Here is a 14,103-nt window from a genome sequence, read left to right as displayed (position 1 = left end):
ATAAGCAACCTAATCGCTATAGCAATACTGGAAATAAATGTTAATATTGCTCAAAGAAAAAAATACATATTCATACACATCACCATGTTAAAAAATATATATACTTCACTGCTTCTCCCTCTCCCACTCTCCCTGCTTGTGTTCCCTCTCTTGCTCTGTCTCTGTCAAATAAATAAAATCTTTAAAAAAAAATATATATATATATATTCAAAAAATTAACAATAGTTATTTCTTTGGAGAAACACCTCCAGGTACAGGAACTGTAAGGTTTTTTTTTTAATGGTAATTTGTTAAAATCACTTTGATACAATCAGTTCTGTATTATCTGATAAACAGGAAGACAAACATAGCCTATGATCCCTAATTCCAACTTTAGGAATAAACAAACCCTAGAGTGGTGGTTTTCAACCCTGGGTATTAAAATCACTTAGGGAACAAAAACGTACTTAAGTAAACAAGTAACCAAGTTAACACTGAGACTGGAAGAACCAAGAAACCAAAAGGCAAATAGTGACTCTTCAAAATGAGACCTCTAAATCTTACAAGAGAAAAGGAGTAGAATCCTTTACAGTAGATACAGATGTTCTTGAGGCTCAGATGAACTAGTAAGAATATAAGAGGACCCACAAGGGCAAGCAGAGTCTAGGAACTGGGAAGATCCTTTAAAGCCCAGTGTAAAAATGGCTAAACTGAAGGGTACTCACTTCTCTGCATAATTAATGCATATTCTTTTACAATCATTCTACCTACTAAATGTTATTATTCATAAGCGAATAAATTTTTCATATGAGTTTGTGCTCATGGACAGATATGGACAAGTCAGAAAACCAAGAAGAAAAATATAATTTCAGGACATCTACTAAACACTCTATCTTACCATATGCTTCTTCAATCAAAGCACAGTAAGGGTTAATGCCAGTGCCGTTCCTTTTGGCTTCTTGTTCTCCAAGCCTCAGGATATTTTCCAAGCCATTTAGGGCAACCTGTACAATCTTAGAGTCCATGACCGTGAGGAGATCACAAAGTGGCTTGATACAACCAAGTTCTACGAGGTACCTAAATTAATACAAAGAATAATTTAGTCAAACAAAGCATTTAATTTCATAAAACTTTCATGAAATAAGTGGGTCATCCTCAAACTGTAGAGGTAAAAATAAGCACCCATTCAACCATATAGGCCACATCTTACCACAAAGCTACAAATAAATTAAACAAAACCAATTCTCTAACACCATCTCCATTTTTTCCCCTCCACAATTACTGGATTCCAAGAAACTGAATACCCTCTTACTCTGAAATATGAGCAACTCATCAAAAAACAGTATACTTCTGGGCACCTGGGTGGCTCAGTGGGTTAAGCCACTGCCTTCGGCTCAGGTCATGATCTCAGGGTCCTGGGATCGAGTCCCGCATCGGGCTCTCTGCTCAGCAGGGAGCCTGCTTCCTCCTCTCTCTCTGCCTGCCTCTCTGCCTACTTGTGATCTCTCTGTCAAATAAATAAATAAAATCTTTAAAAAAAAAAAAAAGTATACTTCTGACTAATTTCATCTTTGTATCTATAGAACCACACCTCTGAAACAGGTGCTAAAGGCACCAGAGGCTCAACAGGCCAATTCTATTTTGTACAAAGATCTCTTAAAACTCCCAAGAAAACAAATAACTAAATTTAAAAATGGGCAAAGGATATGAACATACATTTCACCAAAGATCTGATGGCAAATTAAATATGAAAAGATGTTCAACATCATTAATAAATGTCATCAGGGGACTGCAAATTAAAACAGTGATACCACACCTATTAAAATGGCTAAAATGCAAAACAATGGACCATACCAAATGCTGACAAGAATGAGGGGCAAGAGGAACTCTCATTTTCTTGCTGGTGGGAATGTGACATGGGATAATCACTTCTGAAGACAGCTTGGCAGTTTTTTTACAAAGCTTTCTGTATAATCCAGCAATCATACTGTGGACACTCACCCAATTGAGATGAAAACTTAGGTCCACACCAAAACCTATACACAGATATTTATAACAGATTTATAAAAAACCAGAAGCAACCAAGATGTTCTTAAACAGGCTAATGGATAAACTGTAGTATATCCAGACAATGGACTATTAGTCAGTGATAAAAAGAAATGCACTGTCAAGCCATGAAAAGACATGAAAGAAAACTTAGACATGCTAAGTCTATGAAGGAGCAGTCTGAAAAGACTCCACACTATATGATTCCAAACACATGACATTCTGGAAAAGACAAACTTTTATAAAGACAATAAAAAGTGGGGTCCCTGGGTGGCTCAGTTGGTTAAACATCTGACTCTTGATTTCAGCTCAGTCCTGGGCCAGGCTCCAACCTTGGCATGGAACCTGCTTAAGATTTCTTCTCTGCCTCAGCCCCTGCCCCTCTCCCTTAAAAAACAAAACAAAACAAAACAAAAAGTATAGTGGTTGCCAGAGGTATGAACTATGGGGCAGAGTCCTCTATGGGGGTAGAGGACTAGTGAGGAATAGGTGAAGCTGACGGAATCATACTGTAGAACTATTCTTTTTTTTTTTTTTAAGTAGAACTATTCTGTCTGTCTCTGTCAAATAAATAAATAAAAATCTTAAAAAGAAAGGAAAAAAAAAGATTAAGGCCTTCATCCCAGTTTCCAAAGCCCTTCGATTACTTAATTCCTCATCTTGCAAAAGAACAATTTATAGAAGGGTGCCTGGGTGGCCCAGGGTTGAGGATCTGCCTTCATTTCTGGTCATGATCCCAGGGCCCTGGGAACAATCCCCATGATGGGCTCTCCACTCAGCAGAGCATCTGCTTTTTCCCTGTCCCTCTCCCTCTGTGATAGCTCTCTCTCTTGAATAAATAAAATCTTTTTTTAAAAAAATCTTTAGGCTAAATATAATCAAATGCTAATCTACAGGTTCTTAAGAATGACATTTATTCTTTATATTTAACCTATAATTATACTTAACCTAAAATTATGAATATTTCCTAAGTTACTCTAGTTGGTTCTTGCATCTAAGTCTTGTCTACTCAATAAGAATAAGCAAATCCACACAGATGTCTTTTATCACTGATAAAGTCAGTTTATTTTCTATAATTTGGACTGTAATATTTTTCAAGATAACTCTTCATCTGGTTAAGAAGAAACTGGTAGGAAATTGATAATGAACTTCATTAATATAAACAGCTATGCTGAATTTTAAAAAGGAATAGTTAAGGAGCCTTTCTATTCTTCTCTAACAAGGCAAAATACCCCTGAACACTCTCTGATGAAATCTACTACAGTATTTTAAAAATGTTTTAAAAATATGTGTATAGTTTAACCACTTCAGTTAAGAAACCATATTATAACTTCTACAGTACTTCTACTACCATCACTGAGATAAATATCATTACCAGTGGTGGCATACTTATAATCATAGTACCCCAGAACTAGAATCTTAGGAGGTTAAAAAAGACCTTAATCTCATACAAAATGCCTCTGAAGACCACTTAGTCTTCCTTGAAAACCTTTCCATGATGAACTTTACCAAAACAGCTATCTGCAGTGTTAATTTATTTTATTATTTTAGGTACACAGCTACCTTCTCTACCTAATCAACTTCTGAAATGTTAGGACTACCTTTTACATTCCTATAGAGACGTAAAAATTAGTATTGGTTAATTAATGCCAAGGGCGCCTGGGTGGCTCAGTGGATTAAGCCGCTGCCTTCGGCTCAGGTCATGATCTCAGGGTCCTCGGATCGAGTCCCGCATCGGGCTCTCTGCTCAGTGGGGAGCCTGCTTCCCTTCCTCTCTCTCTGCCTGCCTCTCTGCTTACTTGTGATCTCTCTCTGTCAAATGAATAAATAAAAAATCTTTAAAAAAAAAAAAAAAATTAATGCCAACACTTAACCCAGAAAGCAACAATACAAGAAGTAGCTGTATCGTTCTGATAGTATATATAAAGAAGGGGTTATAACTTCAATGTTCATTTAAACTCACCTTACCCTCATCTGAATTCCCCATAAAGAAAGTTAAGGCAGGCTAAAGAAGAATCTAAGTACCATTCTTCTATTCATCATTAATCTTTTAATTGAAAAACTGAATGTCCATAATTTAACATTTAACTATATGATGTTTTCTTTGAGGAACTGATTCCTGTCCGTATTTATGCCCTCTCTAGCCATTAAGATTTAAACCACCCAAGGGGCCATTTAAGTCTCAAGCTACTATAGCGCTCTCCCTTTACTGAACATTACAGGAATTTAGGATCCACTGACTCTAGTGAATTTGGCATTTTATTCTCAGATATACCTCTCTTTCAAAATCTGATCGAAATCTATTAAGACATCTAAACTAAAATAGCAAAAGTTAAATACCAAAGTTGGACTGTAAGGACTCTACTAACTTTCTAGACTACCTAAGATTTTTCTGATCAAAAAGCTCCAGATTAGGCTAAAGCCACCCCATAAATACTTCTTCTCTCTCAAACCTCACCTGTGCCTTACTTCTATTATCCTGGAATTATTTCAGCAGGAAGGAATGGGAGAAAAATTAAATACACATTTGAGTCTAGTTATGAAACTCAGAACAATCTTCTAAGAGGTTAGAACTGAGCATTCGTAACTAGCAGACCTGATTTTTCCTTTAATTTACAAGATGCTACCTAACTAGTACTTACTTGATCTGTTCAGCTGATCCTCCAGATGTTGCATTTGTGATGGCCCAAGCTGCTTCTTTCCTTGTCCGAAATTCAGCAGTTTGTAATATACTAATGAGGGCTGGAAAAATGTTGGCATCTATCACAGTCTGAAATTAAATGAAAAGGGAAATTACAAATTTCAAAAATGTTCATGATGCTAATTATAACTTTATAGCTGGCTTCACTAATAACACCCCTCCCCCTGTTAAAAATTAACTGGAAGGAGTTTAAATTCTCTTACCATAACCTTTCAACCATACTTGGTATCACTGGTAACACTCCCTGGATTCTGGGATTTTATAATCTCTTAGTTTTTCCTTGAGTTCTTTTCTCTTTGATTGTCCTCTCTTGTTCCACCCACAGTAATAAATTACAAAAGTTCAATTTTCTGTTCCTCTGCTAGTCTCATTTCTTTCACAGCATCCAACTCTGACACATGTATTGTAACCCTCCAGTCCTCACTTTTGGGTGCCCCAGCCCATGGTGGCCAACAGCTTGCTTTAGATCTGCTAATCACTTTACCTCATCCACCCTCTACATAAGGTCTCCTCTCAAACCTCTTTCTGTATTTACAAAGGCTCTTTTTGTATTTACTTATTCTAAATATTATCAGTCACTAAGTCTCCTTTACATTCTATATTTAAAACATCCCGATCCTATTCCAACCTACCACCTCCCACCCAGATTACCAGATAGCCTGTAGTTGGACAGAGAGCACTTTCACTCACTTCCCCCTCATATATGAATACTAAACCAATCTGCCTCATTTTCCTCCTAAGTTAAAAAACCTAAAATGGGTTTTGTATCATTTCCTCTATCAAGAAACTGAGAAATTCTACATGAGAGCCTGATTGTAGCAGGCGATCAACTATAGCTTAAATCACCTCGTATGTACTGTTAATAGCTATCAATCTCAGTCCCTGGCAGCATTCTGGGGATGACTAACCATGCTTTTTTTTGTTTTGTTTGTTTCAAGTTTTTATTTAAATTCTAGTTAGTTAACATATAGTGTAATGTTGGTTTCAGGAGTAGAATTTAATGATTCATCGACCATGGTTTCCTGATCAAGAACTCTGTTATACTGGTGAAGAAAGTCAGCAAAGTTAGTGGAAAGACACTTCATCTCGATCCTGTCATTTACTAGGGATGTCCTTGAGCAAATCACTTTCTCTGATACTTAGTTTCATCCTTAAAAGAGAATACTGGAAGAGATAACCTCTCTGATTCCACTCAGCTCAAAGTCCCATTAGTCTGTGTTTTATCTTTCATAACCAGTTGTTTAGCCTTTCTTAGGACCTATGGTGACCTTCAGCCCACTGCTTGCTTTATCTTCCACTGGGGTTACTTTCCCACCTAATAGAAGAATAAAATGAAAAGGCAGATAACCATTTAGAGAAAAGTGGGCCATCCCCAAAGGTTTTATTAAAAACTGAAATTACCCAATACATGGGTCTACTAGAAAAAAAATCTTATTTGGCAAGAGTAAAGCCAAGCTGTTTAGCATAAAGATCATCAAAACCTTTCGAAAATGTAAGACACTATCTGTTGGGTCTCAGCATATCATCAAATATTGAAGGCAAAGGGAAAAAAAACCAAAGTTTCAAAAGTCTGAACTTTTGTAAGGTAGGTTAAAATTTAAAAAAAAAAAGGTAAACTAAACAAGACAACAGTGTTGGAAGTTCATGGTCTCCAAGGTAGTAACGAAAAAAAAAATTAAGGCTAACTGATAAAAAACTAAAACCTAAAAATAAAAATAGAAGAAAAAAGACAGATGCTATGAGATTACCTGAATCTGTGCTCTATTTCCAGCTGTGATATTAGATATTGTCCAACATGCTTCCTTTTTGATAGATTCCTTTGGGCTACTCAGCAAATGCAATAAACTCTGCAGAGCTGAGCAATTCAAAATTACCTAAACAGAAAAGTTTCAAACTTACTCTCTATTGACCAAACAAAGGTAAATCTTTAACTCATTTATTTTAGGAACAATATAAGCAAAGAAATAATGTCTCCCCTTGAAATTTTAGTAAAAATAACTTTATACATGTGAAAAAGTATTCAGTGCCAGTAAGTATTAGTTTCTAAGATTATCAAAGCAGTTTTGTTATACACATTACAATCGTATAACTGCTACCTCATAAGGCATAATAATGTATTAGTCCTTCACCTTCCTATCCTAATAGGAATGAAAAAGTCTTTTGGGTGGGCAAATAGATCAAGTGGCCAGAAATTCAGAAGTGGTCTCAGATTTTTAAGTCTTCTGGTAACACTCTACCTGGTTGTCAATCGACAAATACCCACTTACTGAAGTACACGAAGTGCTTCAGAGGACAGAAAGGCAGGATATGTCTCCAGCTTTCAAACAGCTTACAAAGGGGAGGGAGAGTAAGACAAAGACACATGAAGGAGATCTAGTCTACAAAACTAAACTCATAAGTTACAATGACTGAAAGAGTATGTGGTAGGCTCAAGAATCAATCACTGAGTAATAGCAAAAGAACAGACATCTAGTCTAGAAACTAATACAGGTCTTTATAAGGAATTAAATATATAATAAAGTTCCTACAGAAGTTAACTAGTTGAAAAACTTTTTTTATTTTTAAAAAGTATTTTTTTAGAAAGTCCAATTCTTAACCGATTACCAAAATAAACCCACAACTAATTTAAAGAGTACACATACAAACACACCAAAAAACAAAGAAAATATCAGTAAATAACTGGTTTGGGGATAATGAAGGACTTTACAAGCATAAAAACAATGGAAGAAATTACAGGGGAAAATAAAACTTCATCAAATATTTGCATGTCAAAAATATATAAAAATTAAAATGCATACTACGTAAAAAACAATTTCAACAGATAAAAGGATTGCTGTCTTTAATATGTAAATTGTTAAAAGAAACAATTTTAATAGATTACCTCCCTCACAAGTAATGAAAGAAATGCAAATTAAAATGAAGCCATTTCTGCCTATCTAATACAGCTCAAAAAATAAAACATGTGGTTAAAGAAACACAATTTTAACAGTATAAAAGATACTACAAAGCAATTTTTTAAATGCCAAAGATGTGATTTAGAAAATACACATGCCAAAAAAATAATAATAAACCTGTCACCAGTTAAAAACAATACTCTCAGAGTGGTCAGGAAAAAAGACTTTATGGGGTTGGGGGAAGTGCCTTGAAACGCAGATAGAATTTCATAAGCAAAGAAGAGGGAGGACACAGCAGATAAGAAAGGCTGGCAATGAAAAAGCGCTGAGACAAGCTACCACAAAGTACCAAAATAAGGAAAGAATAGAGCAGTAAGGCTTTATTAAGGAAGAGTTCATTAACCCCAAAATTAACAGTAGGCTACAAGAAAGAGACTAAAATCCTGAAGTCAAATTCTTTAGTCTTTCAAGATTCTTTATCCCATAATCATTAAAGAAGTTCACTGTTTTCAGAAGGTAATGTGAACAAGGTTGTTGTAGGAAAGATTAAACTATTACTAGGAAGAGTCAAATGAGAGGGGTAAATGCTGGGGAGACTAGGAAGATAAATCAGGTAGGTACAGCAGTGACCCTTGTGTATGAGAAAACACAGACCAAACTAAGGTAATTAGATGGAGATACTGAGACACTAAGAATCAACGAGAGATGGAGACGCCAGATATGACTGCAAAGTTTCGGGGGGGAGGGCAGTTGAATAGTAACCTCATTAACTGAAATGGAAAAAGAAAAAAAAAAAAAAAGACTTGGAACCAGACTTCTGGGGGGAAGAAGATAAATTGTGAGAGATACAAATGTGAGACATGCAAGCAGAAATATCTAACAGGCTATTGGAGACCCAGAAGCAGTACTTGAGGGACATCAGAACTAGATGTATAGATACAGAACTTCCTTCATTCAGTAATTTTTTAGTCCTACATTGTGCCAGGAACTATTAAGACTAAAGAAGGACAAAAATGACCAAGACTGACACCACTCCCCCTCTAGAAGCTCACAATCTAATAATTAGGTAGTTAGGATACAGTGTGGCATGTGTTATGATGGATGAAACAAAAAGAAGGCACACCTAACTTCAGAGTCTGGTAGCAAACAAGGCCTCTCAGAGAAAATAATATTAATGGGAAGACCTAAAGAATGAGAGAGGACATTAGTGGCAGAGTGTGGATTCATTTGCAGGAGTGGTTAAGAGCGGGGATCGGGATGCAAGCCTGTTTGGTGCAGAGGGAAGCAAGTGTGTTAAAACTTAGGGCTAAGGGGCACCTGGGTGGCTCAGTGGGTTAAAGCCTCAGCTTTTGGCTCGGGTCATGATTTCAGGGTCCTGGGATCGAGCCCCGCATTGGGCTCTCTGCTCAGCAGGGAGCCTGCTTCCCTTCCTCTCTCTCTGCCTGCTTCTCTGCCTACTTGTGATCTCTCTCTGTCAAATAAATAAATAGAGTCTTTAAAAAAAAAAAAAAAACACGTTAGGGCTGAATATAGTCATAGTGAATTCAAGGAATAAACATGGCAAAAGCACAGAGCATGGTATGGGGAGGGAAAGACAAACTTTCTATGAGTAGCAAATAAAGGACTACAGAGGCAAAAGCTTTCTTTCCATTCCTGTACCCCAGTAACCCAGGTCTCCACATATAACCAATGTTACCAATTTCCTGTGTTTCCTTCCAGAGAAATTTTATGCAATTATAATCAAGCATATATGTGAGTTTTTTCTCCTCTCCTCCCTGCCTCCTTTTATATAAATAGTAACAGATTCTATGTACTTTCTGCCTGTTTTTCTTTTTAAATGATGTAACCTGGAGATATCTCTGTATCAGTGCTTAAGAGCTTCCTCATTCTGTTGCACAGCATTCCATTAAACAGGTGCGCCACATTTTAAGGGATCTCAAACACCCTCAAAGGACAACAGAGGACCATAAAAAGATTTTAGGTAAGAGAATGACCTGATGAAGTTTGCATTTTGCAAGCATCCTTCTGGTGATATAAGAATGGAACAAGAAATGTCTGAACTAAACATTGCAAAGGATGAGGAAGGATGGCACTTAATGACTATGAGAGAGCTAATGTACAGGTTTTGGACATGGTCAACTGTTGGTGTCCTCATTCACTGAGGGAGGTAACATAAATAAGCAGAGGTCCAGATATACCAGGGAAAATAATGAGTTCCCTTCCGGACAGCATAAATTTAAAGTAAGTATTAGAACTGGAAGATACCTTCAAGTACAAATCAAAATTTTAGGGATTAGAAAAGTGTAGGCATTAAATTTGCCTTCCTGCGAGTCAGGACTGGCTAAGCGCTAAGGCAAAAACCCGAGTCTGAGTTCTCAATCAAGCTGCACCAGGGTGATGGCTGAAGTTATAAGTAAGATCAATGAATAATTATCCCCTTCAGGGGATAAGCCCACAAACAAGAAAGAACAGGAAAAGGAGCTTGCTACGGAGAAATGGTCAGTGAAGCAGGAGACCCAAAACACTTAAAACACCATGAAAGCCTAGGAAAAGAATGTTAAAGACAAGGCCAATGCATATGAGGGATAAAGAAAAATACCTAGAAAAATCCACTGTGAATTTATCTTGATACAAAAGCTGAATGGAGTGGGAAGGGGTGACATTAAGAACAAGGAAGACTCCTCAACACATTGGAGATTTACCATGTGCAAAGAAAAGGAAGATATTAAAGACGAAATGCAGATGACAGAGAAAAGATGTTACTCATATAAACTGAATAACCAAAGGGGAACCCAAAACTGCTGTAATAGCAATAGGTCAAAACAGAGCCAGTGAGGGTACTGAAAGTAGCCAAGGCAACACTTTATCAAACATTAATGAAACAGTGTCAATTCTCCCTAATAATATGGAGTTAAATACTCTTAATAGGAACATAACCATGGGGTTCAATGTACTGTTTCTGAAAGAAAAAAAAAGTTACCACTTACTCATACCTGCGTCTGAATATCATCGCCTGTGACAATGTTTCCCACAGCCCGCAAAGCAGGAGAAACCACCTTATAATCATTATGCCTGCAACCATAAAAAGAAATATTAATCCAACAGTTCTATCCTTAGTCTCTTTTCCTTAGGGCTGAAATCCAAACCAAATAATGCGACGTAACTTGAGAGCACAAAGGTACCTGTCTGTGGTGGTTCTCAAGGGAACCCTGTGAGGATGGGTTTGGTATTCCCTGGGAAAGCTCTCTCTGCCTTTATTATTTTTGGATAAAAACTACAAATCTTTCTGGGGCGCCTGGGTGGCTCAGTGGATTAAGCCACTGCCTTCAGCTCGGGTCATGATCCCAGAGTCCTGGGATCAAGCCCCACATCGGGCTCTCTGCTCTGTGGGAAGCCTGCTTCCTCCTCTCTCTCTGCCTGCCTCTTGCCAACTTCTGATCTCTCTGTCAAATAAATAAATAAAATAAATCTTTAAAAAACAAAAAACAAAAAAAAATACAAATCTTTCTTAATAATCTTTCCCAGGTATTCAATCACCTGGATTATAAGATTTCCCTCTCATTAATACAGTTTTCACTTCCTCTTTACTTATTTAAACGGGGAAGGGCAGCAGAGGGTGAGGGAGAGAAAATCTTCAGCAGCCTCCATGCCCAGTGCACAGCTCGACGCAGGGCTCATCTCACCACCCTGAGATCGTGACCTACGCCCAGATCAAGAGTCGGACATTTAACTGACTGAGCCACCCAGGTGCCTCAGGATTGACTCTTTTAAGTGGCAATATGCCTTTTGCCATCTATCCTGAGGCTGGGCTCAGGTCATTAAACATTAGCTTAATTACACAGATGAGAGTTTTCCAAATGTTCCTGCTGAAAGACTGTTCGCAGCAAAAGAAAGAGCTGTTCTTTATATAAGCCTCAAAACAAACAGACTTGATATCAATATAAGTAACAAAAGAGAGCAGCCCAAAGCACAGTAAATCAGTATAACGTATTAATATTTATCAGTATCTAGAAAACTAATAAACTAATACAAGGACAAAAGAATAGACACACTTTAAGATATCTTACATCAACAGCTCCACAAGTCTCCTACATACTCCAGCATCAATGACAGCTTGGGTTTTATCATTAGGTCCATCCGATAGATATGAGAGGGCCCAGCAGGCATCAGCCAGTACATCAGTGTCACTGACAAATAACAGCCAGGAAAGCACATTCAGACAGGGAGAAACCTGTAAGGGAAGATGATATGATAATATGAAAATTTAGCAGAACAAAAGCTAGAAGTGAGGAGAGAAACTCCAAAAGGCAATCAGGCACACAGATGGTAACTTCTGGGGTGATTAATACTTCTAGAAATGGAGTAGCAAATGGCCAAGTTGCATTTCCATCTTTGGGAATGCTGTCAGTGCCTTGCAATTTACTTTGATAAGGTGGTCAGAGGCTAACGAAAATAATTTCAAAGACTGAAGTATATACCAATTTTCAGAGTGAGGTTCCTTGTTGAAACACACTCTTTCTGGACCAAAGAGGTAAAGAAACTTTCACAAGTGGTAGAGCTAAAAAAAAATTTGTTTTAGATACTTTGCTATAAATAAAAAATGCTAGGTTTTAAGATTAATTTAGAGCTTTTTAAGGTCAGTGAAAATTTATCCCAAATTAACATCCCCCCCCCAAAAATGCCCTATTTCTCCAGAAACAGATAAAATTCTAACACTTTAGATTTTATGAAAAATTATCATCTCTTTCTGTTCACATTAAAATTCACTGCTACATTCTTTTAATCGTACTTTTTCTGCTCATTTCCCACAAGCATAATCCTTACCTTTGCAAATTCTGGAGGTGGACTTTTCCCTCTACAGAGATTAGACAAAGCCCATACTGCATTCCGGGTCATGGTCAGGCGGTTTTGCTTTGAAAATAACCTGTAAGCATGATACAATGGTAAACATAAGATAAAGCATAAGATAAATATTAGAGCTACTGATCAACACATGTCTTTAAATAGCTTTTCTCCAGAACAATAAAGCTGAATTAATTCTAACAGCACTAATCCCGAATTTTGGCACTGGAGTAAGACAGAATGCCTGAAGAATGATCTGAACAGGTTAGTAAGAAAGTATCTGTAATAAAAAATAACAACAGAAAATCAAAAATTATTTCTAAAGATGCACTACTTTCTGAGAAACTTCCATATTTTTACTACTCAAAAAACAGTAATAATAATTGAAATAAACTTACTGCAGAAGAGGGGGAAGAATATTGCAGTCTAAGACGTAGTCCCTGCACATGGTACTATCTCCAGCAATGTTGCCAAGAGCCCAGACTGCCTGAGAAAGAATTATTCATTAATGATAGGTTGTGTAGTATAATTCTCTCAGAAAAGATGTCAAAACAACCACAATAACTTTTTACAAAATTATATAGTAATTAATCAACATATACATAAGCACTATTAATACTTCTCAAAGTTCATTATCAGGGAATCAAAGGAAATAGTTGTGGGATTGAGGGAAGAAGATCAATCATACTATAAAGTGTATATTTGAACAGTCATGGCATGAACTTATTAAAGGGAGGAACCAGTTCTTATATACTCAGCTGGTTAAAAATGTATTTTAAGCTTGCTTACAAAAGAAAACAGTGAACAGAGATTTTAAAAGCAATCAAAATGCAGAAAGCTGTCAAACTTCTGGGGGTAATGGATATAAATCTTGAATGTGATGATGGTTTTATGGGTATATACATATGTCAAAACTTATCAAATTGTACTTTTTAAATATACGCAGTTTTCTGTAAATTATACCTCAAGCTGCAGAAGAAAATCATACTCATTTAGCAATGATTTAGATTTATGAATTTGACAAAGTTTGCAATAATAAAAAATAAATGTTTTCTAGGTCCTTTTCTACGCAAATGTGGCAAAGACCTGCTCCTTCCATCAACACTACAGATCCCTACAGTTACTATAAGCTCAGTAACTGCTTACATGATCTAAAAAGTATATAAGGCTGGGGTGCCTGGGTGACTCAGTCAGTTAAGCATCTGACTCTTGATTTCAGCTCAGGTCCTGATCTCAGGGTCTTGGGATCCAACCTTTCATCAGGCTCCACATTCAGCAGGGAGTCTGCCTGGGATTCTCTTTCTCTCCCCCCACCACCCCGCCTTTCCTCCAACCCCTGCCCTTGCTCATGTGCTCTCTCACTCTAAAATAAATAAATCTTTAAAAAAATAAAAAAGTATATAGGGCTCAGGGTGGCTGGCTGGCTCAGTGGGTGGAGCATGCAAGAACTGATCTCATGAGTTCAAGCCCCCACACTGGGTATACAGAGTACTTAAAAAATAAAATCTTTAAAAATAATGATAATAATAAAATAAAAATAAAAAGTATATAGGAATTTTTTTAAAATTCAGGGTCAGAAGGGGAAAATGGTTTTGTTTCCAGAAGAGATTCTGCCGGGTGCCTAGGTGGCTCAGTGAGTTA

The 14,103-nt window shown here is 36.9% G+C and overlaps 1 protein-coding gene across 1 annotated transcript in view; it reads right to left on the bottom strand.

Moving 5' to 3' along the window:
- The window catches only part of KPNA1 (karyopherin subunit alpha 1), a 69,090-nt gene that overhangs the window by 4,048 nt on the left and 50,939 nt on the right, over positions 1-14,103 (bottom strand). The window contains exons 7-13 of the mRNA XM_044252220.1: positions 12,861-12,949; positions 12,445-12,544; positions 11,688-11,851; positions 10,614-10,692; positions 6,475-6,600; positions 4,668-4,795; positions 878-1,056 (exon numbers count right to left, since the gene is read on the bottom strand). Coding sequence (XP_044108155.1) covers positions 878-1,056; positions 4,668-4,795; positions 6,475-6,600; positions 10,614-10,692; positions 11,688-11,851; positions 12,445-12,544; positions 12,861-12,949 — 865 coding nt within the window. The remainder of the gene's footprint in view (positions 1-877; positions 1,057-4,667; positions 4,796-6,474; positions 6,601-10,613; positions 10,693-11,687; positions 11,852-12,444; positions 12,545-12,860; positions 12,950-14,103) is intronic.

The sequence above is a fragment of the Neovison vison genome, chromosome 6, assembly GCF_020171115.1.
Source record: "Neovison vison isolate M4711 chromosome 6, ASM_NN_V1, whole genome shotgun sequence".
Classification (NCBI taxonomy): Eukaryota; Metazoa; Chordata; class Mammalia; order Carnivora; family Mustelidae; genus Neogale; species Neogale vison.
The sequence above is the reverse complement of the archived record's forward strand: the minus strand, read 5'-3'. Positions and strand labels throughout refer to the sequence as shown.